The following is a 26,413-nucleotide window of genomic DNA, read 5'->3' on the forward strand; positions in this document are numbered from 1 at the left end:
GTGACCGCAATTCAAAGAGACACTGGTATAATTGATATGACAATTTAAGTGGTCTGAGCTAATATTTTCACAAGCACTTAAATATAAAATGTAATGGAGACCTTTAAGACGCTCATCATGACTATACTTCCGAATTGCTATAAAATTATGTAATCTATGTCCACGTCCAACTCCTATCTTGAGAAAACTTATAATAGAAATAAATACAGTGCATATGTATTTTTACTAATGGCTGACTCAGAAAAGTGTTCCCAACCGGGTCATATCCTGGGGATAATGGTATTAAATGTTCAACACTTTCCAGACAGTGTTTTTGGTTTTTCCCTTTTTTTAAGATTTTTTGTATGGACTGTTTGTTTTCAGAATTCCCTAAGCCAAGAATTATATATTATACACAATTGCTTAAACCCAGATATTGTATATTATAGAATAATTTTAATAATTTTAAATATTAAACAGCACATCATGTTAAAGTTTCATTAGGATTAACACTGTGTTCTATTACCCATCTTGAAGAAACTACCTATTTTTTTGACTAAGAAAATACATCTGATGTTTGGTAAAAAGAAAACAAGTATTAATTCAAATTTATTATCCTACAAGTTCAGTATTTTGAGGGAAATCTATCTGTGAACATGAATACTTTAACCTATGAACATTAATTAACACAAAAACAAGTCAGAAACTGCCAGTGTTTAATGTAACTTTTCATTTCTCTGACATCAGATTGCCCAAAGAAATGTTGCAAATCCCTGGCTGAACTATAAATCCCCAAATCAAAGAAAATGATAAGTCTCACAGAATTCCCAGGTCTAGGTAACCACTTCACCATGTTTATTTATGAGTCTATGACTTCCTGTTTGGAAAATTTCCTTGACACCTCACATTGTGTGCATTTGTATTAAACTCTATTCCCTATAGTTTGAGGCATAGTCTAACTGGAACACATGGCTAGAAGGTTTAGGACTGTGATACTCAGTCAGCAAGAGCAATGACCCCCACACACACCAAACAGCCTCCTGGATAATGCTTTATGAAGACAGTTTTTCACTGCTGACAAGTCGGCTTCTGTTCTCAAGTACTCCTGCTGCTTTTCATAAAAGACGCTTTAGTATGGAGCTGGCTCTGAAACCAGCTGTGCCCTTGCTTTGGGTGGTCATTAACAAAAGAAATGCTTTAACAGCATCTAAATTATATGTGCCATCGTTATCATACTTTGCACTGGCCTTCAGCAAGTCTACAGTTGCATGTTGAAGATCTACATTTTGTTGGAATGAATAATTCACTAATAATATTTCAAAGGGTCAAAAAATATCCCACATGTGAGAAATCTATCTACAGGGGAACTGATTTGCTTGCGAATACTCAGAACTGAAGCTTAACAAAATTGATCACCAGGTATATTTAAATTTCCCACAAAGTTGCATCATGATTTTAAAGTCAGTGAGACTATTTCACAAGGAAATGACATAGTGTTTCCTATTCCAGGGTTGTCATTTTACTGTTTATTGTAGCTCTAAAATGTTTTCCAGTAGAACCAGTTCAAGGTAAATTAAAGAGATGCCAACCGGCATTTCACAAAGGAAGTGGACTCCTGTTTGGAATATACCAAGGATCATATTAATTTACAGTCAACCATTATGATTTCAATCAAATTCTTAATATTTCACTTTATACAGCTAATGCTCTAGAATAATTGAATGAAATTATCTTTCTGTGGCTTAATTTGCATGTAAACAAAAGGAAGAACTAGCCTCCGTTTGATATTCCAAGTGACAGTGCAAACTCAGCTCGCTCCTTATAAATCACTCTGAAAGATTATTCTCTTTCCTTTTTTCACTTTGGCCTAAAAGTGTCCTCCTAGCTGCATCAATGTTATGTCTTCATAATCAAGTTCTGGTTATGTGGAGATGTTCAGAAACATGCATTGATCCAAGGAGCTGATTAAAATGTATGCTGAATTGTCTGAGGAAAAAGAACACAGTACAGATGAAAATGCTAAGAAGTGACTTCCTATTAAATTTATTTCACCACTATGGGTATTAATCTCTAGGAAGTTGATCTAAAAATTAAACTACAATTACTAGCCCTTAATTAGAATGTGAGCAGCTTCTATATTTTCTGCCTGGATGTCTCATGAGCATACGGATTTCTTGCTAATACTGACCTTTCCTACATTTAAACAGTGATGTACAAGAGGTAATTGGGTTTGAGGAAGCATGTAGCAACTCCCACGAAGCCTTCAATTGCTTCTCTGGGGTATGGAGGCATCAATTAAAAATTTTTTTCTCTTTGCATTCTACTTGATAGATAGTTGCCGCAATAATGGCAATCACTGGCATCGTCATGATGGCGTATGCAGATAATTTCCACGCTGATTCCATCATAGGAGTAGCATTTGCAGTGGGCTCGGCCTCGACATCTGCACTGTATAAGGTATTTTGTGCACTTCCTTATGTACTCAACTGTCATTTGTAGCTTAGACTTTTAAGTAATAAAAGAAGGAAGGACAAAGAAAATCTTGACTAGCAAAAAAAAAAGATGGTTTAAATAAAAACAAGTACCAATTATTGAGTACTTGCTACAGGCTGGGTGCTTGCTAGAAATTTTCACCTGTGTTAATGCACCTTTATGAGGCATAGGTACTTATCCCCACTTTCCAGATGAGGAAACTGAGACTTTGAAAGATTAAGTAACTTGTCCAAGATCATCCAGCCAGGAAGTGATAGAGCCAAGATTTAAACTCGGACTGGTCAACTCCAAAGCCCGTGGTCCGTGCCCCGAACCCTCCCAAATCATCCATCAGTTATAGCAGGAGCCGAGGAAGACTTCTCCCCTATGTTTCTTTAATTAACTACTGAGGTCATTATTTCAACCACAATGAGGTATTAAAAATACCTTGAGAGTTTACTGTTTGTTGCCTATTAACCCCGTGCCGTGTTATTAGCTAAATGAAGAGCCTCTTTTCCTCTCTGATGGATACTCTGGGTTTGTACTCACAGTTCCTTCTCCCCTGGGGTGGCCTGTCATCAGTGAAAGCTCTATTCGGAGTCACTGTCCCTGACTTCAGAAGTGAGGATTAAGAGAGCAGATCTAAAAGGTTATTCACAGAAGCTCCACTTTTCAGAGCCAACTTTCTGGATGTAGCTAAAGAACTGCTCCACTTTCACCTCTCTTGGGGTTTCAATGAGAAAATCCTCTCTGAAAGGCAGAAAATGCCCTTTGCATCCCCCCGGATGCCTGTTCCGATTATTCATCAACTCTGCCGCTCAGAGGACATTGTGTCTATTTCCATATCGACATTTCCTGGCCCACTGATTCTGTGACAAGCTTGACAGGTGTTCACTCAATCACCATTGGTGTCTAACTTGCCCCCAACTGAGACTCCACGGAGATGTGTGATGGGACCAAATACCACGAGCACGTGCTCAAGTTCTCTTAAGTCTCTCAAGAGAAAAAAATGATACGTTTAGTTGAAATTAAAAGCAATACCCGGACTTGCTATATGCCTGGGATGGCTCTTTTATAGAGAGAATTCTCCTGACCATGTTACAGATGTATTCATTCTGGGAGTGGTAATATTTTGCTGACATGCACAAAATCGTATGTGCACCATAGAAAAGAGATACTCTGTGCTACATTGTTTAAGGATTAATAAAGGAAGCAGAGGGGTTAAAAAGCCAAGAAATATGGACTAGAGAACTGGTTCCTCCCCAGCCTGATGTGTGATTTAGGTTAGCTATATATGTCTCCTTGCCATCTTTTTCTACACACAGATTTATAATCCAGAAAACAAAGACCATCTTTTTTTAAATCTGGAGAATACAGTACTTGTGAAAATATTTTAGCCTCAGAGAGAAAAGTGCTTATAAATCCATGGCATTGTTACTATTTCTCTCAGTAATATAATGATAGGCTCTCTCTGTCCAATTTAGTTTTCAGCACCTGTCAAAATAAGGGTAAAATGAATCCCATGCTTGAAGAGAAGAACTGACGGCACCTCAATCCTAGATGTTTCTGGGCTTGTCTGCACTCTTATTTATCATCCACGCCATAGCCATAACTGATGGTGGTGTTTTTCCCAGCGTGCAGTATCCCTGTGGCACAGAAAGTAGAATTCATTTTATGGCATTTGCTGTTTCATATGAAGGCTAGAGGGCATTTGAATTCCTTATCTCAGCAGCACATTTAGTGCCATGGAGACGGTGGGATAAGAAGACATAGAGCATAAACCCTGGGCCAGTTAGTTCATGATGTAGAAATTGCCTTTCTGATACAACAATGTCCCTGACTGTGTGGCCAATGAGTTCCTTTCTCGTTCTAGGTGTTGTTTAAGATGTTTCTCGGAAGTGCCAACTTTGGTGAAGCAGCACACTTTGTCTCCACTTTGGGTTTCTTCAACTTAATCTTCATCTCCTTCACCCCGGTCATCCTGTATCTCACCAAGGTGGAGCACTGGTCCTCGTTTGCAGCTCTGCCATGGGGCTGTCTCTGCGGGATGGCAGGGCTCTGGCTGGGTAAGTGGCCCTGGGCTTTGCCTTCCATTTCCTATGTCACTTGACCTCTCCTTGGAGAGTTAAATTGTCATAGTAAGATTATTCCTTTGGGTACCCCTGTCCTCTATTTCCCAAACTTACCTAACGTTGGTTAATGGTTGCAAAGTTCTTTGCAGATTATTGCTTGATTAGATCAGAGCTATCCAGCTAGTATGCCTCCCGTGGGTTAAGTGCTGAGCTGATCACCACGGATCCTCAAGTAGCCTCGTCCATTCTTCATGATGTACTGTATGATGTTATTGTGTTCCATGTGTGGCACAGTGTGTCAGGCAGGGGGGAGAGTGGATGGGGGATTCAAGGGACTCAAAGTGGATCAAAATGGCCAGGAGCACCAAGTGCAGAAGGAACTGGGGAGGAAGGAAGGAGATGTCATTCGGGAGGGCAGCAGGTCACGGAGGGCCTGGAACGCCACGTTGAGGGGATTGGCTTTCAAATCCACTTAATGATCTTTAAGCAGGGAGGTGACAGGCTTACATCTGCATTCTAAACAGTCTACTCTGGTCGTGTCTGGAGAATGAGTTTGAGATGGGAAACCCTCACCGAGAAAGAGAAGATGACAGAACAGGACGAGGTGGCCCTGCTAAGTAGGCTATGCCTAGCAGATGACGAAGAAATAGCCACCTGGAGTGTTTCTCATGTTCTGTCTCCCAACTCCCCATGACTCTGAGGCTGTCTGCTTCACCTGAGCAGCTGGGGGGCTCCCACTTTCCAGCTGCGCTTTCATTTAATGTGAGAGGAACCTCAATATAACAAGCCCACTCTTTCCTCACCAAGCAGTTGAACAACAACAAACACCCAAAGACTCAGTGCAGTGTCTCTGCTCAGAATCAAACCCCTTTTGTTCTGCTCCTCTCCTCCCGTTCCACCCGGTAACAGCACCCTCTGCCTACTCCATGGTTCACCTGCCATACTGGACCTGCAGGACATCTGCCGCCCCTCAGTTGACCTTATTTATCAAGGTGACATAGTCTGAAACAGCACTGCAAGTCTTAGGAGGGAAAAAGAATGCCCTTGTTTTCGCTCCCACAAAGACATTGGGTCATCTTCTTCTACTCTGGCCCAGGCCCCTAAGGGGAGCTCTTCAACTAGACAGGAAACACTCACGAGAAAGATCAAACATTAACTGTTGATCCTTTAAATTCTACTTTTGAAGACCAAAAATGTGTAGTTATGACCGCTCACAACCTGTGCTAAATTGAGTAGTAGAAATCAATAGCAGTCTTTCCATAAGACCAAAACATTCTAATTAAAAGTGCCTAAATCTCTTCCTGGCCAAAAACAATCTAATTGGGAATAACCATAGCCCAAATTTCACTACCTCTTGGCCCCAGCTGTGACCCGTGATCTCCAGCTTGCTGCAAAGTAGCCCTCCACCCACGTTGATCCCTTGGCACCTCTAATACGTGCTCCTAAGCAAGCCTGCTCAGGCTGGGCATCACCCATGCTAGCCGGACCCTGCAGTTCTCCACCAAGCAGCATGATCTCCACACTGCACTGGGTGCAGTGCCACCCAGCTTAGAGCTGCCCCACAGGCTCATCCCCGTGCCTGGAGCCCTCCCTGTGCCAGGGTTGCCCTGTGACAAAATGAGGAGACAGCCTCTCTCCTGACTGTGTTACACACCCCAGGGTTTTACAATCTTCAGTGCTTCTGCTCTTGAGTTTTTATTGCCACATTCTCTTCTCCATAGGAATCAGATATGATCTAGTGAGAGCAGGGCTGGAGACAGATCTGAGAGGCAAAGAGCAGGTTGAACTCTGACCCCACCCCCAATCACCTGTAACTATGGCTTCAATCTGCTTAGGTTCACCTGGCCTCATTCCTGCTCTGGCTTGGCCATAGCCCACGTGCAGATTGACATCATCCATTCACCTGACATGTCTGAGGCCCACTTAAACTCAGGCAGGGCCCCATGCTATAGACAACATATTGAATTATGTATTCTTGTCCTGAGATTGTCAAAAGAGCTTGTAAGTGTTCCACCTAACGCACTAAGGAAAAGCAGACACCCATTGCAGTGAAGCCACTCGGTTCTTGTTGAGTGAGAAAAGCTCAGTTCTCAACCAAATACCAATACTTCCTATCGATCTGCTAAAATATCCAGTTCAGCCACTAAAATGACAGTTGGGAAGTTTAGCAAAGTCTGTGCCGTGTTTAATAAATTCCTGATTTGTTAGAACAGGTCATATTTGACTCCCCAAACTTGAGGAGAGAGTTGAGATGCTGGAATATTCATTCCCATTGCCGCTCTGCCATAAAGGAGTAGTTATCAACTTAGGAAGGTCCTCTGCCTTGACTGCCACTACTATTGTATGAAAATTATGAACAAGCCCAAGTTTTGTGAAAGTCCAACCCACCGTCTTTAACTAACAAGCAGGAGTGACTCCAGATGACTAAGTTAGTGAGCTTAATTAAAGTAAGAATTATAGATAGCAGTAGAAGAATAAACACTGTCCTAACTGGAATGGTTCTAGACCCATCTTTGGTTCTATAGAGAACGGGCAACAGGGTTTTGAGTCATTTCCATAGAGAGCCTTTCTGAATTGAGGACTTTTTGTAGTCGTTAAGACTCATTTCTCTAACCCCTAAAACAAACATTAGCTTGAAATCTATTAAAATAATGCTATGTAATTTATCATTTTCTTTTCAAAAACAAGTATTTTTGATCATTTTTGTGTAGATAATTATTTTAACTAACTTTATATTTACCTAAAAATGTCAGAAGATATGTATTAAAGGGTATCAAGTTATACCTACAGTTGGTTCTGTGGACCTGCCCTGGGGTTATCTGAGCACAAATCAGGATGTGGAAAAGGTGCCTGGGGTTCGGTGAATCACACTGCACACAACTTTGTTTGCTCATGTAATGCTCACCCCAAAAGAGAGGGAATAATGCAGCATAGGCCATCCTTGGACAGATCTTCTGTTAGGCAGTAACACCAGGGCCTTTTAGTTATTCAGGAATATAGCATGATATAGCAAAGTAACAAGGGAGAAAGCCCCAATCAGTCACCAGCTTTCAACCTCTGGCTCAACTTTATAGTGCTAATGAGCAGGGTCCTGAACTGATTATTTCACTTCTTTGCATGGCTCCCTACCCCCTTTGCCAACCAAGAGATCAGGCAGCCAGGATAGCAGAGGAGGAAAAAGGAATATGACTATTTCAGGTACAATACATATGAATCCATCTCCAGAATTAGAGGATTAATTGACCAATGGTACAGATAATTTAGAAGGCATGTTTAGCATAGACATGGATTCTTTTATGTTAAGAAGGAAAGAGCCCAGCATAGCAATTCCCCTTTATCCTGTATATCCTCCTTTATTTTACAGCCTTCAACATCCTGGTGAATGTTGGTGTGGTGCTGACATACCCAATCCTCATCTCCATCGGAACAGTGCTCAGCGTTCCTGGAAATGCAGGTACTGTACGATTTGACGTGTGCACAGGAAGTCTCCTGCTTGTGTTTGTTTTATACCCTGAATTGTTTCTTCGAGCAATTGTGAATTATGTCACTTGCCTGGGAAGATGTTTTTAAATATCATGAAGGTGGCAGACAACAGAATAACTATGCATCACATTTAAAATTTCCAGCTACAAACACTGTTTTAACTTGGTTGTGCTTTTAGAATTAAATACCAAATGTATCATTTGGGTTTCATGTAATCTCCCTGACAACATAATTTTGTGGTATTTTTAGAGGAAGTTCTATGGAAACAAAAGGCATCCCAGCATAGGACTCTCAAACATCACTAATGAAAGTGTAGGAAACATACAAGGTGTTGGCACCCCATCAGACTATCCATGGGGAGCTGTGAAAGATTCTCCTGGGGGCACAGCAGATGGCCCTCTGGAACAGACATAAGAAAAAAGCAATTTGACTCACTTCAGGGACAAGAGGAGAAGCTACTTTTCCAGGAAAATCTTTCTAGGTAAACTGTCCGTGGAACAAATAATGAAAGTGGGTTATCTGGATGACTGTATAGTCCTTCTAATTTTAAAATTCTATTTTTCCAAAAGTCTTAGGTAGCCATCTTTCTTTACCCCAAGTACAATCAGCAAATATTTATTGAGCACTTACTATGTGATCATGACTATAGAAGAGACTGGGAAAAAAAGATATTATTGTTCCCATAAGAAACTTACACTGAATATGGAAAACAAGACCAACATATATGAAATAACTTAGAACTCTACAAAGTAATTTATCATCAAATGCCAAATTGTGTAAAAGACTCCAAGGACTATAAGATATATAGAGGAAAGTCATATCAGGGAGGAGTGGAGTTGTCAAGGAATTCCATTCATTCATCCATGAATTCATTCATTCAATAAATAATTTCTGAGCACTTAGTATATGCTAACAACTGTGCTAACACCTGGTGATAGATGCTGAATAAGACACAGCCTCTACCCTCAGGACCATGTAGTGTAGAAAGGAGAAGAAAGGAACTGAGTAATTACAATGTAGAGAGAGAATGGCTTTGATAGAGGTATGTACTGAATGCTCTGAGCGCACACAGGAGGGGCATCCAAGGAGGCTTCCTGCAAGAAGAGTAAAGGGAGGGATCTAACAGAGCGTTTAGCTGGATGAAGTGCATATGAAGAGGGAAGAGCAAAGAGAACAGCATATATGCAAAGAGAACAGCATATATATGATTCCACTACTAGTTACATTCCATGCAAAGAGAACAGCATATATATGATTCCACTACTAGTTACATTCCTACAAAACTGAAAACAGGGACTCAAAAATATCCTTGTATGTGAATGTTCATACTATTTACAACAGCCAAAGGTGGAAACACCTAAATGGCCATCCAGAGATGAACTGATAAACAAGTTGTGATACAATGGGATATTACTCAGCCATAAAAAGGAATGAAGCCCTAACGCATGCTACAGTATGGTTGAACCTCGAAAACATTATGCTAAGCGAAAGAAGCCAGATACAAAAGGTCACATATTGTATGCTTCCATTTATAGGAAATATCTAGAATAGGTAAATCCACAGACACACAGCAGGCTGACGGTTGCCAGGTGAGAGTAGAGGGCTGGGGAGTAACTGCTTGATGGGTACGGGGTTTTATTTTGAAATAATGAAAATATTTTGGAAACAGATGGAGGCGGTTGTACATTAAGCTGTACAAAATGAATGTACAAAATGCTACTAAACTCACTTTAAGCCGGTTAATTTTATTTTATATGAAATTTACCTCAATTAAAATTTTTAAAAAGACTAGCATGTGCAAAGACCTAGACATTAATAAGCCTGGCTCGTTTAAAAAATCTTCAGTGGTCCAGTGAAACTGGAGAAGCACGAAGGGATGCAGAGGAAAAGTATTAAGAAATAAAACTGCATGTACACACTGCTATATTTAAAATAGGTAACCAACAAGGACCTACTGTATAGCACAGGGAACTCTGCTCAATATTCTGTAATAACCCAAATGGGAAAAGAATTTGAAAAAGAATAGATACATGTATATGTATAACTGAGTCACTTTGCTGTACACCTGAAACTAACACAACATTATTAATCAACAATACTCCAATATAAAATAAAAAAAAATTTTTTTTAACCGCAGAGGTTATTCAATCAGATGGCATTTGCCTGGAAGGGTAAGTATGATTTAGAGAGAGGGAATGGAAAGCAAATGGAGAGAACGGTATTGATAATGACGTGGAAAAAGAGAAGATGAGCTTGAGAGAACAAGAGAGACTTTTGGAAATCTCTTAGAAGTAGCACTGATGGGGTCATTTGTTTTCAGAGAAGCTTAGAAACAGTGATGGACTGACTGACTTGCCATTCCTTCCCTAGCTGTGGATCTCCTGAAGCAGGAGGTGATATTCAATGTCGTCCGCCTGGCTGCTACCATCATCATCTGCATTGGGTTTCTGCTGATGCTATTGCCGGAGGAGTGGGATGAAATTACCCTGAGATTCATCAACAGCCTGAAGGAAAAGAAGAGTGAGGAGCATGTGGATGATATCACTGATCCCAGTGTCCACCTGAGAAGCAGAAACAGGGCCATTGGGACTGTGTCCATACCACTGGCTTAGAGAGGAACACATTTTGAACGCACGTGTATGTATATTCTGTGAATATAATAAAATTTTCTCACCACCTGTACACTCAAACGACAGTATTAACTCTGAATTTGCATAAGTCATATGTGAAATAATGCTAACAATAAAAGTTTACATTTATATGCTTATCAAGGAACTGGTGTAAATAATCATAATAATTTTTTTTATTAAAACATATTCATACTTGTTCTATTTCTTCTGGGGTTTTTTTGGGAGGGGGAGATTTTCCCCTAATTCACAAAATTTTCTCAAAATATGAGGTTCTATTAAATTATGGGCTTGTCATTACCTTTTTCTCACCTGGAACTGAGACCTTTTCACTCAATCAGAAAAAATTGCATAAGAGGAGAAAGTACATGAAAAGGATACACACTTTACATATATTTAAGTCCAATAAGAGCCTTCAATTTGAAAGCTGGAAAGTAATTAAGTATCAACAGAGTATCTTCCATATGCAAGACCTACACTAGGAACAATGAAGACGTGAAGATGTAAGACTCCATCTGTACTTTCAACATGCTTACAGGAGTACAGAGCATAGAAGAGGTTAGAAATATCTCTAATATGAGGTAGACATTTGGAAATGGTATAATGGTTATAGAGAGGACATCTATTTCACCAGTTTTAGAGCTGTGTACATTTGCTGTCGCTTCAAGTCCCATTCACTCTTCAACCCACCTTCTGGGCACCACCTTCTGCCCACATCATTCCTCTGGTGAAGTGCATTCACCAAAGTCACCAATGACCTTTTCTTGCAAAACCATATTGACACTATTCAACTCTTACTTTATTGTCCTCTCTGTAGCATTTGCATGATGACCACTCCTTTTTCCTGCAATGTTCTTTTCACCTAGATCCCATTATGGTCTCCTGGTTCTCTTTTTGCCTTACTGGCTGCTCCTCTGGACTCCTCTTCCTAGGCTGGTCTCATTGCTGTCCGTGTTCAGTCCTTGTCCTTCTTAGCATCTCACTCCACACTCTCCTCAGAGATCTCATCTGCTTCCATGGCTTTCAATGTCATCCATGTGGTGATGGCTTCATAATATTTATCTCCAGCCCAGATTTGTCCCCCAAGCTTCAGATCTGACTATCCAAATTCCTTCTGCAGCCTCACTTGGATGCCCCATTGTTCACTTCATGTTCAAGAACATAGTTAAATCTATCATCTCTCCTCCTCAGACCTACTCCGTCCTCTCCCTTGTTCCCCGTCTAGGTTAATCGTACCATCATTCATGGGCTGCCCAAGCCAGAGATCAAACTTAACTTCTGCCTTCCTCACCCTCCACATCTAAACCATAAATCTTATTGATTACTTTCCTTAATATTTCTTGAATCCATGCACTTCTCTACTATGCTGCCTATTCTATGACCCTATCATTTCCTGATGAATGAATACTCACTTTACTGGTCTAACTCCCAGTATTGCCTCTCTTTAATCCCTTTTGTACCCTGCAGAATGACTTTTCTAACATATAAATTTGATCATTCTACTTCCCTATATAGAACACTTCAGTGACATCTCATTGTCCTCAGAGTAAGTTCCAAACACTTTTGTAGGTCATTCAAAATTCATCACTGATTGGCTCCTGCCTAGCTCTAGAGAAGCACCATACAGTAGAACTTTCTGTGATGATGGAAATATTCTATATCTGCACTGTCCAACATAGTAGCCACAACTGGCTATCGTGCTCTTTCAATATGGCTAATGCAATCGAGGGACTGCATTTCTAATTTTATTTACTTTTAATTACTTTTAAGTTAATATTAGTTAGCCACATGTGGCTCTTGGCTACCATACTGGACAGCACAACTTCTACCACACCACCCCCTGCAGCCCCCTGGAATCTCTGTGCTTTAGTGACACCATCCTTCTTATAGTTCTTCAATCAAGACATGCTCTCTTTCTTGTACTTCCTTTTCCTCTCTCATCACCTGAATAACTCTTACCTAGACTTCATGACATGATTTATTCCTATTTTCGTGGAAGGTTTTTTCTCATCCCCCAAGCTAAACAATGTGACTTCCTTAGACACCTCTGCTTACTCCATTATAGCACTGGTCGCCCTCTGTGGCCATTGTCAGTCTACTCATCTGAGTTCCCAGTAGACCATGGGTTCCTTGAGAGCAGGGATTGTGTGGCATTCATCATCGTGTTTCTAGCATAGTGCCTGGCGCTTACAGACACTCAGGAAAGGAGTGAATGGGTTGCTTTACACTGGAGATATGCCCCCCTGCCCCCGAGCTGTATTAGATCAGTCTTAGTTAAGGACAGACATTCTCATAGAGGAGGTTGGTTAAAGGAAGGGCCAAAAGGGATTAAATGTACCACAGCCTTTGTTACTGAACTGATAAAAGGCACTTCTTTCCTAACAGCCTGGTTATCTTAGGGCATCTAGCAATTTAAGATAACCTGCCCTTTCTGGCATCTGTTGTACAATTCTTTTTTAATTCAAGTGGCCCCAGAAGTGTAGGTGAGATGGTCATGGGGCAAGAAAAGGGAACTTTGGATATCATATCTGCTGGCTGGGTATCATAGTCAATAAAAACCTTACCATTTTTTCATTTCTCTGTCATTACTTGAAGAGAAAATGACAGTCTCCTGGCATTGGTAGATGGCATGATATTAATTAAAACAATAATCGTGACACACTTCAAACTTCATGAAAAATGGTAGAAAATAAATGAGGTATATTATTAGTAAATATGAATTAATTTATTATCTAAGTAGAGCTGGTTTTGACCATTTAAATGGTCAAAGGCAATTGCTCTTGCCTTGTTTTTAAATTGCTGTTAAATCGTAGTGATCACTGACTAACCCACTCCAGCATCTTGCCATTACTTAGCATGGCATTTAAAATTACATTTTGACATCTCTAAGAAATGAGCTGTTTTGCTCTTTTTGATAATTCATTTTGAAAAATTGAGTCAGCTACCCTGGAAAGCACTAGTTCAACCTATAACTGATCACCCTAATTAGGTCAGTCTATATTAAGAAAATACTTCCGTTATGGTATTCATTCATTTATTCATTCAAAAATTACTAAGTTCTACTTCTCGCTCTGAAGTAGGGTATTATGTTAGATTGTCACCCACTGGCCTCTCCCTGCCTCTAGAGCAGCACTGATAGAACTTTCTGTGATCATAGACATGTCCTCTCTTTGCACTGTGGTGAAAGGGATACAAAATGGATAGGAAATGGTCCCTGCTTCCAGGCATTTCAACCTTTAAGTTGTTACCATGGCAATGAAAACAACAATCACAACTCAGACACTTGTTTAAGTCACTTTCCCTTTAACTCAGGTCAAGTATTCATAAATAAAGGTAATAATACCTTTCCTTACTACCCCCCATGGTCGCTGGGAGAGTCAGTTGAGATAGCGTGTTTCAGTCACTGAACAAATGGGGGTGGGCCTCCTATGTCCCTATGATGCGCCTTCCTTGAGCCAGGTTCAGTTGGGTTTGCAGGGTACTGACAAAGTGCCTGCCCTCGTGGTGGAAGTACCTTGTTGAGGTTCCTATTATCCTGTCTCTTTATCCAAACTTGGTTCCTCCCCAGAGTCCAAGAGGCGATGGATTCTGTGGGTGACTGAACGGGCAGCACAGTGCAGAGATTGAGGGCACCCATGTTGTAGCCCCGACTCTGTACTTCTGAGATGCGGGCTTTAGTGAATTACCAACATCTCTCAGCCCCTTGATCTCACGTTCAGTACAATGAGGATATTAATGCCTATCATTTGGGGTTGTTGAATATAGTAAATAAAAACACACTGCCAGACAGTCCAGAAGTAGCTGTTGTTAGGATTTCCTCTGTCTGTTTACCTCCCTCCAGGACTTCTTCAAACCACTTATCCACAGCACTATGCCAAGCAAAGTCACAGAGCCTGGTGCCGAGCAGGGATTTTTACCCAAAATAAATGAGGGAGAAAAAAGAAGCTTGGCATGAGGAACACTAGGAGGAAGCCAAAAAAGGGTGTCATTCCCATTGGTCAGTTCCCCTCGGCACTTTGCATCACAGCATTCTTGCCCAGCCAGTGGAACTAATTGCATGACAAAAAGACAGACTGGTGACTTGGGCTTTGAAATTAAAATCACTTCAACCACGTCCTGATCGCTTCACAAACACATTATAGGCAAATCAATTTTGTTCACCCAGGCTTTGCACGCCTGTTAATTTTGTGCAGGTGCTTTGTCAAGATGCACCAGAGGACAAATGATTTGGAGAAGGACAATGCAAGTGATAAAAGAGCGAACAGTGTAACCAGCCAAGCATTTGAATGTTTCTGATATTTAAGTACAAATCCTCTTCCTTACTTTTCAATAAACCCTTGTCACAAAGACAAAGAACACTAGCGCAGGCAATCCTGGTTTATCTGGCAAGCTAGGACAAGAAGTCTCTATTAATTCTAATTATTTTTATTTCTCTCCCGCCACCTCCTGTAGCAACTGGAGGTAAAGTTAAGAACAGGAGGTGATGATGTGGAGGTGGTCATGCCAAGAACCCAGAGACAGAAAGAGCAGACGCCCTGGGTTTTGAAGCACTGATTAGCCAGTGTGCTCCCACACGTGTCACAAAAGCAAAAGCTGCTTTGTCATTATTTGCAGGAGGTAGGAACCCCGGATCCTTTGGGAACTTGAGGGATCTTAAGCAAGAAATCTAACCTGGGCTCTCTGACAGAATTTTCAAAATAGTGTGCACTTAGCTGCAATATTCTGGGGGAATCAATTCAGAGAATTTAGAGGCACTAAGTCCACAACTGTTCAGTACACTAGCCACTAGTCACATGTAGCTGTTGAAATATGGCTAGTCCAAATTGAGATGTGCTGTGTCACGTATCCTGGAGTTTAAAGACTTGGGGTGAAAAAGAGAAGGTAGGCAATTTCATTAATAGCTCTATACTCATTACATATTGAAATGAGAATATTTTGGATGTGTTAGGTTATATAAAAAATATTATAAAATTCATTTCACTCGTTTCTTTTTACTTTTTTAATGTACCTACTAGAAATCTTAAAATTATATTTAAGTCTTGCGTTTGTGACTCACGTTTTACTTCTATTAGGCAGAAATTCTCTAGAAGCTTAAGAATAACTTGGTTAGAGGGATAAAGAGGGAAATTTAGAAGAAGAAAATAGCTTTGGAAAGAAACAATTATTTGGTCAGCTTCTGTCAGTCAGGACAAAATAGACTGAGTGTTTTTCATGTCGTGCAAGTTCAAACTGCCAGAAATGAGCAGAGAGAGGGAAGAAACAGAGGCAAGGACAAGAATTTGAAATTGCAACTAACTGGAAAAATTTGTAAAGAACTGGAAGAATAACTGGGTTGAAACTAGCAAGGAATCTTCATTTGATATTAGAAGTGATAGAAACTGAAGAAGTGATAGAAACAGCCCTGAATTCTAGAAAGTCAGAAGATACTGATAACAGAGTGGAAAGGAAGAAGTTATTCTGGAAAAGACCACTTTGACTTTTAGATATTGTAATCAACTTGCAGAAGAGAAGCCAGATTGCATCCTTTAGAAGGCAATAATAGAGCCGCCCGCTCTTATGACATCTGTAAAGAGCAAGTAATCAAAGTGAAAATCAAGAATTCATTAAAGTAAACAGTTTCTGATATAAATCATAAGATCAGGGCAGATTTGACCTACAGGTCATAACTCTGATCAATAATTAAAAGATGCTTTCCAAGATAGGGCGATCTCCAGGGACAGGATAGTTAGATGGCAGCAAGAAACTTCGGAAGATGGCATTTACCTAGAAGTCACCAACATTTCAGGTCTGGTCGTCTGCACTGTGGACTCAGAAACTAAGTCTTCTTCATGTCCTAAAGACAGCCCAGTCATTCTCAAATTGCGATGCTGTTACAGCACAGCAGCACACCTGAGACCTTGGTAGAAATGCACATTCTTGTGCCTTATTACAGACCCAGTGAAGCAGAACCTCTGGGGGTGGGGCCCAGGAATCTAGTTTTAATAAGTCCTGCTTGAAATTAACCAAGCACATGCTCAGGTGATGCCCGTGATTCCAATGCATGCTCAAGTTTAAGAACCCCTAGACTAATGACCACAGGACTACAAACAGAAAATGTATTCATTGATAATCATAAACTGAACTGTCATATGCAACAAAACCCTCACATTAGTAAGGTTAGGACAACCTTTCCCTAAGAGGCAAATCTATCTGGGTAGCTTGTGCGTTCGTGAAAAGGTTTCTTGGTGAGCCTGAAATCAAAGCAAGGACAGTCAAATGTATGATTAAACTCTTCCCTTTTGTTTTTCATTTCCATTTCAACTCTCACTCCCTTGGGAGGATGGGTTCATCCCTGCTGGACAAGAGCAGATGGGTAAGGAGAGGAATGTGAGGAACTGACTGGTACAATTGCTCCCACTCCGAGCCAGTTACACAGTCCACTAGAAGAATGTGTTTCACCAAATTACAGGATGAAGTTTCCTTCAGTTAATTATATTAACAAGTAGACATCTTATATTTGCAACACTTGATTTACAGATACTGATTATGACCAAAACAGTCAATACATGTACACATGGTACACACAAGGGTCCAGCAAATAGACATTCTATCTAACAGCTTATTCTTTGCTACACAAATCTTTTCTAAACTCCTTTTCCCTCAAGGGAAAAGCTAACAGGTCTGAAGTTAATCTTTCCCTGATTACTTCCCTTATATATGGATGTTCTTGTTATAATGTAATTAGGGGTTCAATTTACTTAGGTAACTGAAAGTGATGCACTGAAGTTCAGCCTTTGCCAAGACCTCTGCTCTACTTCCATCAGTGTCCTTGGCTTATCCGACTCTTAAAGTCCCCAAAAGGCAGAAACAGGTGCTCTCCATCTTCTGTATCTTATTGGTTATATGATTTATCTGCCACAATCATCCAAATTTTCCATCCTGTTGTACTTTTATTTGCATTAATTAATCTTCACATTAAAATACTTTCAGTTTTCATCTTCTTTCTTAAAGCCTTCTATAGAATCCAGCTTTGACTTGTAATTTTTAAACTTTACCTATATTTTTATTTTTAATAATTCTATTTCTTTCAGCTAACACCAGTCCAATGCCCTCCTTTTACATAAAAGTTTCCCCTTTCCTTCAGAACACCTGCACATGATCCTGAAACACTGATCAGTGCTGAATGGACACTGCAGCGTTTTCTGTTTCATGTTTATCACCTACTTCTGGTTGATAGGTTTCTTCTCTTAGAAATGTTAACATCATCGATTATTTTTGAACTGGACTCTGAAGCTCTTCCTATTCCTGGCCATGAAAGAGAGCTATTCAAGATATAGCTATTACCTAATTTTAATAATGGTGTTAACTTTTATCACTTAACTTTCAGTTTTCCGAGAGCCCCTCTGGCACATCTGTATCTGCTCGTCATCCTTAGCTTCTCTCTTTACATCTATGGTAATATAAAAGCCCATATTCATAATATTAATCCTGAGGTCCTACAGGTTCCAAAGTGTCTTCTGAATCTTCAAGAAAAACTGCTGTTAAAAAACAACAGTTTTGGAGTTGGTATATTTGAATGGACTATGATTCTTAGAGAACTGCCAGTCCATCTCTCCCAAATGAGAACCACATATTACCAGGAATATTTATCTAATGAAAACAATACATTTCTGAACCATAAAAATGACAGTTCATGGTGTAATTACAGAATATATCATATCATGCCAAGATACAATCACGTGTTTTGTCAAATAGTCATATCATTTCTGGTATCTGTTGATAATTAAATAATCAAAATATTATGGAGCTAGGTACTTCAAGAAAGCATTTGTGAGCTTTTGACAACAGAGACTCTGATCTGCTCATCTATGCATACCCAGAAATAGCTCACAATAGGTACTCAGTGGGAGGAAGGAAGGAAGGAATCTCAGTCCTGCCAAGATAAAGATTTATCCAGGGCTTCCCTGGTGGCGCAGTGGTTCAGAGTCCACCTGCCGATGCAGGGGACATGGGTTCGTGCCCCGGTCTGGGAAGATCCCACATGCCGTGGAGCGGCTGGGCCCGTGAGCCATGGCCGCTGAGCCTGTGCATCTGGAGCCTGTGCTCTGCAGCGGGAGAGGCCACAACAGTGAGAGGCCCACGTATCGCGCGCAAAAAAAAAAGATTTATCCATCTAATGACAAACCCACAGCCAATGGTGCAAAGCTGAAAGCCTCCTGGATAAATTCTGAAACAAGACAAGGATGCCCACTCTCATCACTTCTATTCAGCATAGTATTGGAAGTCTTAGCCACCACAGCAATCAGAGAAGAGAAGCAAATAAAAGGTATCCAGATTGGAAGGGAAGAGATAAAACTGTCACTATTTGCAGATGACACGACACTCTATAGAAAACCCTAAAGGTTCTACACAAAAACTATTAGAACTAATAAATGAATTCAGCAAAGTAGCAGGATACAAGATTAAAATACAGAAATCTGTTGCATTTATTTACACTAACAAATATCAGAAAGAGAAAGTAAAAAAAATCCTTTTTTTGTTTTTAAGGTTTTATTATTGAAAAGATAAGATACCTTTGTTGAACCTTCTCATTGAAAAAAAATCCCTTTTAAAATTGTGTCAAAAAAAAAAAAAAAAAAAAACCTAGGAATAAACCTAACCAAGGAGGTGAAAGATCTATACACTGAAAACTATAAAACACTGGTAAAGGAATCGAAGATGGTTCAAAGAAATGGAAAGATAGTCCATGCTCTTGGATTGGAAGAAATAATATTGTTAAAATGGCCATACTACCCAAAGTAATCTACAGATTTAATGCAATTCCTATCAAATTACCCATGACATTTTTCACAGAACTAGAACAAATAATCCTAAAATTCATATGGAACCACAAAAGATCCAGCAATTCTGAGGGAAAAAAGAGCTGGAGGCATAACTATCCCAGACTTCAGACAATACTACAAAGCTACAGTAATCAAAACAGCATGGTATTTGCACAGAAACAGACATATAGATAAGTGCAACAAAATAGAAAGCCCAGAAATAAATCCACACAGTTATGCATAATTAATCTTTAACAAAGCAGGCAAGAATATACAGTGGAGGAAGACAGTCTCTTCAACAAGTGATGTATGGGAAAGCTGGACAGCCTCATGTAAATCAATGAAGTTAGAACATTCCCTAACACCATATACAAAAAAACACAAAATGGTTTAAAGACCTAAATATAACACATGACAGCATAAAACCCCTAGAAGAGAACATAGTCAAAATATTCTCTAACATAAATCATAGGAATATTTTCTTAGATCAGTCTCCCAAGGCCAAAGAAATAAAAGCAAAAATAAACAAATGAGACCTAATCAAACCTAGAAGCTTTTGCATAGCAAAGGAAACCATCAACAAAACAAAAAGACAACCCACAGAATGGGAGAAAATATTTGCAAATGATGTGACCGACAAGGGTTAATTTCCAAAATATACAAACAGCTGGTACAACTCAATATCAAAAAAAGAAACAATCTAATCAAATAATGGGCAGAAGACCTAAATAGACATTTCTCAAAAAAAGACATACAGATGGCCAACAGGCACATGAAAATGTGCTCAACATCACTAATTATTAGAGAAATACAAATCAAAAACACAATGAGGTATCACCTCACACTGGTCATAATGGCTGTCATCAAAAAGTCTACAAATAATACATGCTGGAGAGGGTATGGAAAAAAGGGAACTCTCCTACACTGTTGGTGGGAATGTAAATTGGTTCAGCCACTATGGAAAACAGTATGGATGTTCCTTAAAAAAAAACAACAACAACTAAAAATAGAGCTACCACATGATCCAGGAATCCCACTCCAGGGCATAAATCTGGAAAAGACAAAAATTATAATTCAAAAAGATATATGCACCTCAATGTTCATAGCAACACTATTTACAATAGCCAAGACATGGAAGCAATGGAAGTGCCCATCAATAGATGAATGGATAAAGAAGATGTGGTATATATATACAATGGAATACTACTCAGCCATAAAAAAGAATGAAATATTTCCATTTGTATTAACATGGATGGACCTAGAGATTATCATACCAAGTGAAGTAAGTCAGACAGAGAAACGTATCACTTATATGTGGAATCTAAAAACTAATACAAATGAATCTATTTACAAAACAAACAGACTCACAGACACAGAAAGCAAACTTATGGTCACCAAAGGGAAAAGGGAGGTGGGGAGGAATAAATGAGGAGTATGGGATTAACAGATACACACTACTATACATAAAATAGATAAGCAACAAGGATTTACTGTGTAACACAAGGAATAATATTCAATATCTTGTAATAACCTATAATGGAAAATTATATGTATATGTGTGTGCGTATATATATGTGTGTGTGTGTATATATATATGTATCTGAATCACTTTGTGGTACACATGAAATTAACACAATACTATAAATTGACTAAAAATTTTTTTAAAGATTTATCCATTTATTAAGCAAATGTGTTTTTTTAACATCTTTATTGGAGTATAATTGCTTTACAATGGTGTGTTAGTTTCTGGTTTATAACAAAGTGAATCAGCTATATGTATACATATAACCCCATATCCCCTCCCTCCTGCATCTCCCTCCCACCCTCACTATCCCACCCCTAGGTTGTCACAAAGCACCGAGCTGATCTCCCCATGCTATGCGGCTGCTTCCCACCAGCTATCTCTTTTACATTTGGTAGTGTATATATGTCCATGCCACTCTCTCACTTTGTCCCAGTTTACCCTTCCCTCAAGGGAAGGGTAAATGGACTTGTGTCCTCAAGTCCATTCTCTATGTCTGCATCTTTATTCCTGTCCTGCCCCTAGGTTCTTCAGAACCTTTTTTTTTTTCTTTTTAGATTCCATATATATATGTGTTAGCATACAGTATTTATTTCTCTCTTTCTGATTTACTTCACTCTGTATGACAGACTCTAGGTCCATCCACCTCACTACAAATAACTCAATTTCATTTCTTTTTATGGCTGAGTAATATTCCATTGTATATATGTGCCATATCTTTTTTATCCATTCATCTGTCAATGGACACTTAGGTTGCTTCCATGTCCTGGCTATTGTAAACAGGGCTGCAATGAACATTGTGGTACATGACTCTTTTTGAATTATGGTTTTTGCAGGGTATATGCTCAGTAGTGGGATTGCTGGGTCATATGGTAGCTCTATTTTTAGTTTTTTAAGGAACCTCCATACTGTTCTCCATAGTGGCTGTATCAATTTACATTCCCACCAACAGTGCAAGAGGGTTCCCTTTTCTCCACACCCGCTCCATAAGCAAGTACTTATTGATATATTTTTACAGTACTTGGGATTGCATCTCTTACTGAATTGGCAAGAATTAGTATCACTGTGAGGGAGAGAGATTAAGGATACTGGCTAAAAAAAATTTTTTTTTAAATGTCAATGGTCTTATCAATGTTCTGTTTTTCCTAAGTGTATGGCTGAGGTGTAGCCCAGGCTGGCATGGAGGACAGAGGTGTTCTGGATCTCTTTACAGACACCCAACCTGGTTTTGTACTAGAGCCAGGGAGTTGTGAACAGCTCAGACCACAGACAAAATTCTGTTTAAGATATGACATTTTATTTAGCCTCTTCAGTAAGAGTTCTGGCTAGAGGAATGAAAAGATGAGAAAGGAAAGAATCATTCATTTGGATGATAGAAAAGAGGTCTGGGCTCCTTATCATATTTCAGATCAATGTCCAGAATCACAAAATCTCTGTTGGAAAACTCTTCATGGAACTTTCATTCCAGCCCTGTCCAATGCCCAAATCTCCTCTATGCTGTCCCAAGCGAGTGGCCATCCAGCCTTCACCTGAGCACACAGGGGAAACAAGACTCTTGTTATCGTGGGAGTTCCTCCCTGTAAGGAGCTGACATGTGCCTTTCTGAAACTACCACCTGATGATTCTAACTCTGTTTCCCACTGCCACACAAGGAAGTCAAATTTCTCTTACACAGAGGCAGGTCATACTCCTCCTGGATTTTTCCTTTAAGCTAAATAGTCATATCCCTGAGGACATCCCACTTCAATTTATAAAAATCTTTTTTTTTAAGTTAATTAACACATCTATCACCTCACATATTTACTTTTTCGGTGAGAACATTTAAATTCTACACTCATAGCAAATTTCAATTATACAATACAGTGTTATCAGTTACAGTCACCATGTTATACGTTAGATCCTCAGACCTTATTCATCTTATAACTAAAAGTTTATACACTTTTATCAACCTCTCCCTATTTCCCCCACTCCCAAGGCAACCACTTTTCTACTCTCTGTTTCTATGAGTTTCCCTTTTTTTTTCTACATTCCACACATAAGTGATATCATGCAGTATTTTCTTTGTCTGCCCTATCTTACACCATACTAAAAAATCAAGCCAAAATGGATTAAAGACATGAATATAAGACCTGAAACTATAAACCTCTTAGAAGGAAATATAGGGGGCAAGCTCCTTGACATTGGTCTTGGCAGTGAGTTTTTGGATGTGACACCAAAGCAAAGGCAGCAAGAGCAGAACAAGCATGTGAAACTATATCAAACTAAAAGGCTTCTGCTCAGCAAAAGAAACCATTAACAAAATTAAAAGACAACTTAGGGAACAGAAGAAAATATTTGCAAACCAAATATCTGATAAGAGGTTCCTATTTAAAATATATAAGGAATTTATACAACTCAACAGCAAAAAAAAAAAGCCCAATTTAAAAATGGGCAAAGGACCCGAATAGACATTTTTCGAAAGATGATATACAAATGGCCAACAGGTACATGAAAAGGTGCTCAACATCACTAATCATCAGGGAAATGAAAATCAACACTACAGTGAGATATCATCTTACACCTGTTAGAATGGCTATTCTCAAAAAGACAAGAGATAGCAAATGCTGCAGGGGATGTGGAGAAAAGTAAACCCTTGTACTCTGTTGGTGGGAATGTAAATTGGTACTGTCAATTTGGAAAACAGCATGGAAGCTCTTTAAAAACTTACAAATAGAAATACCATATGATCCAGAAATCCCACTTCTGAGTATTTACCCAAAGGAAATAAAACCATCATCTCAAAGAGATATCTGAACTCTATGCTCAATGCAGCGTTATTCACAAGAGCCAAGGTATAGAAACAACCTAAGTGCCTGTCAATGGATGAATGAATCAAGAAAATGTTTTATTATATATTTACAATAATACAACACAAAAACATAGAAATTCTGTTGTTTGCAACAACATGGGTATGCCTGGCTAGTGGTATGCTAAGTGATATAAAAATCCTTTTTAATGTGAGGTGCCCCAACCTGAACCTGATACTCATTTTATAGTTCACCAGCTTACAGTGTAGTGATAGTATCACTTCCCTTTTCATTGCCACTCTATTTCCCTTACTCTTTAACTTCATGTGTACTATTCACCTTCTTGTATTAATTACCCTCTCCAAGTCTCAATTTCCATACCTATACTATGAGAACAATAATACCGATCCTCAAAGAATTGCCATGAGCATCGTCACATAATGCTTAGCACATAGGAAGTACTCAACAAAAGTAAGCTATTATTATTGGCATTAAAAGTTTAGGACAAGGGGCTTCCCTGGTGGTGCAGTGGTTGAGAGTCCACCTGCCGATGCAGGGGACACGGGTTCGTGCCCTGGTCCGGGAAGATCCCACATGCCGCGGAGCGGCTGGGTCCGTGAGCCATGGCCTCTGAGCCTGCGCGTCCGGAGCCTGTGCTCCGCAACGGGAGAGGCCACAACAGTGAGAGGCCCGTGTACCGCAAAAAAAAAAAAAAGTTGTTAAAAAAAATGTTTAGGACAAAAAAGGGTGATGTTTCCCTTTCTAACAGAACCCCCAGCCTCCAAATATACCCAATTTGAAGAAGGAGAATGAAATCTCAGTAATGGTAATGCGAGAAGCTTCCAAGATAGAAGGCAACACCTTTGATGAGTATATTAGTTAACTAATGATGCATGATAGATTACTGCAAAATTTAACGGCTTAAAACAACACTCATTTATCACATCGGAGTCTTGGAGCGTTAGGAATTCAGGTGTGGCTTGTAGGGGAACTGCCACAAGCTCACTTGCCTAGTTGTTGGCAGGACTCAGTCCCTGCTGGTTGTTGGACAGAGATATCATTTCCTTGTCACAGACCTGATCCTCTCCTAGGGCAGCTCACAACATGGCAGTGGGCTTTTCCAAGAACAAGTGAGCAAGATGGAAGCCACAGCCTTTTTGTAACCTAATCTCAGAAAAGATAGCCCATCACTTCCGCTGTTTTCTATTTGTTAGAAATGAATTCATAAGTACAGCCCACACTCAAGGCAAGGGTTGGAGGGACTGCACAAAGGCATGAAAAGAAGGAGGCCAGGATCACCAGGGACCATCATGGGCTGCCTACCACAGTGAGGTTATGCCATCTTGTAAAGAAGAGCCTGGAAAAGAGAAGCACATGCGTGCACACACATACACACTAGCTGTCTATTCCCAGACTCACAGCTTTGAGTGATGGGAGAGGGAGGGGCGTCATTGATCAGGCACTACAGAATGCAGAGAGAGAAAGGATCTTAGACCTTATCTAAGTCAGCCCCCTCACTTTATGCTCAAGAAGACCAAAACCCAGAGGAGAGAAGTAGCCTGCCCAAGATTGCATATTATCTTGTGGTAGATCTCTGGCTTGAACCCAGGCTGACTCCTGGTCCAATGCTCTTTTCACTAGACTTAACTTACCCTTTCATCCTGGGCAAGAGCATTAGTTTTCACAAAAGCAATAACGTTTGTTCTCTCTTCCCAAATCAGTGTATCCCATATGCCGCTGAATTTCAAGGCCAGCGCCTATAAAAAATGGCAAATTGGTAAGCAAATATCTTTGGATGTTTCCCCTCTAACCACTGTTTTTCTATTGTCTTTGTTCTTATTTGGATGAGCAAGTAGAACAAGATTCTGCTTTTACAGATAAACCAGGAAAGTTTCATGTCCAGAATGTAAATAAAGCACCATTTCCCTAGAACAGCACAGCACTTATAAAATTAAAATGCAGAAAATTTGAAAATTAGGCTAGAGCCCAGAACATCATTTTTAAAGTACCCATTTGCACAGTAGTAATTTATAAAAGCCTTGCAGTTTGTGAAATGAATGTTTTTCTTTGAGGTGAATGCCTTGATTCATGAAAACTTCCTATTTAATTTCATCATCAGCTATCTTTTAACCCAGGGGCATGGGTTAAAAACTTCCCATTTAATTTCATCATCAGCTATCTTTTATTTATTTAATTTTATTTATTTAATAATTTAATAAATTTATTAAATTTATAAATTTAATTATTTAATTTATTTAATTTTATTTAATTTAATTAAATAAATAAATTTAATTTATTTATTTAATTTCATCATCAGCTATCTTTTAACCCAGGTGCATGGTTAACTGAAGGATCAATTATCAAATAATAGTTGACTGGCCAAAAAGTCGCTCTTAAATTTGGCTGATGAAGCATAACTGTTGCATTCTTTCCGCTGTGTATCAAGTTCAACACAAATTATCCATGATATTGCTGGATATCATGCAGCGGGTTTAATAAATCATAAGAATGGCTGATATCCATGAATCCAACTTGCTGCAGTTGATGGTGGGGCTAGAAAGAAGCAAGATGACTTGATGTCAGAAGCAGTGATGAAATCGGAATCTTCTACATCTATGGATGTTTTTACTCTGACACACGACTTTTCTTTTTCTACTGTAACCTTGCCATT

General features: G+C 39.4%; 1 protein-coding gene across 1 annotated transcript in view; it reads left to right on the forward strand.

Moving 5' to 3' along the window:
• SLC35F4 (solute carrier family 35 member F4) overlaps positions 1-10,618 on the forward strand; it is a gene marked incomplete at both ends in the record, with an annotated part of 289,066 nt that extends 278,448 nt beyond the window's left edge. Inside the window, 4 exons of the mRNA XM_082842186.1 lie at positions 2,311-2,436; positions 4,325-4,517; positions 7,888-7,977; positions 10,377-10,618. Coding sequence (XP_082698312.1) covers positions 2,311-2,436; positions 4,325-4,517; positions 7,888-7,977; positions 10,377-10,618 — 651 coding nt within the window. The remainder of the gene's footprint in view (positions 1-2,310; positions 2,437-4,324; positions 4,518-7,887; positions 7,978-10,376) is intronic.
• Between the last annotated feature and the right edge of the window lie 15,795 nt (positions 10,619-26,413).

This window comes from Leucopleurus acutus (assembly GCF_964270905.1).
Source record: "Leucopleurus acutus genome assembly, chromosome: 1".
NCBI lineage: Eukaryota > Metazoa > Chordata > Mammalia > Artiodactyla > Delphinidae > Leucopleurus > Leucopleurus acutus.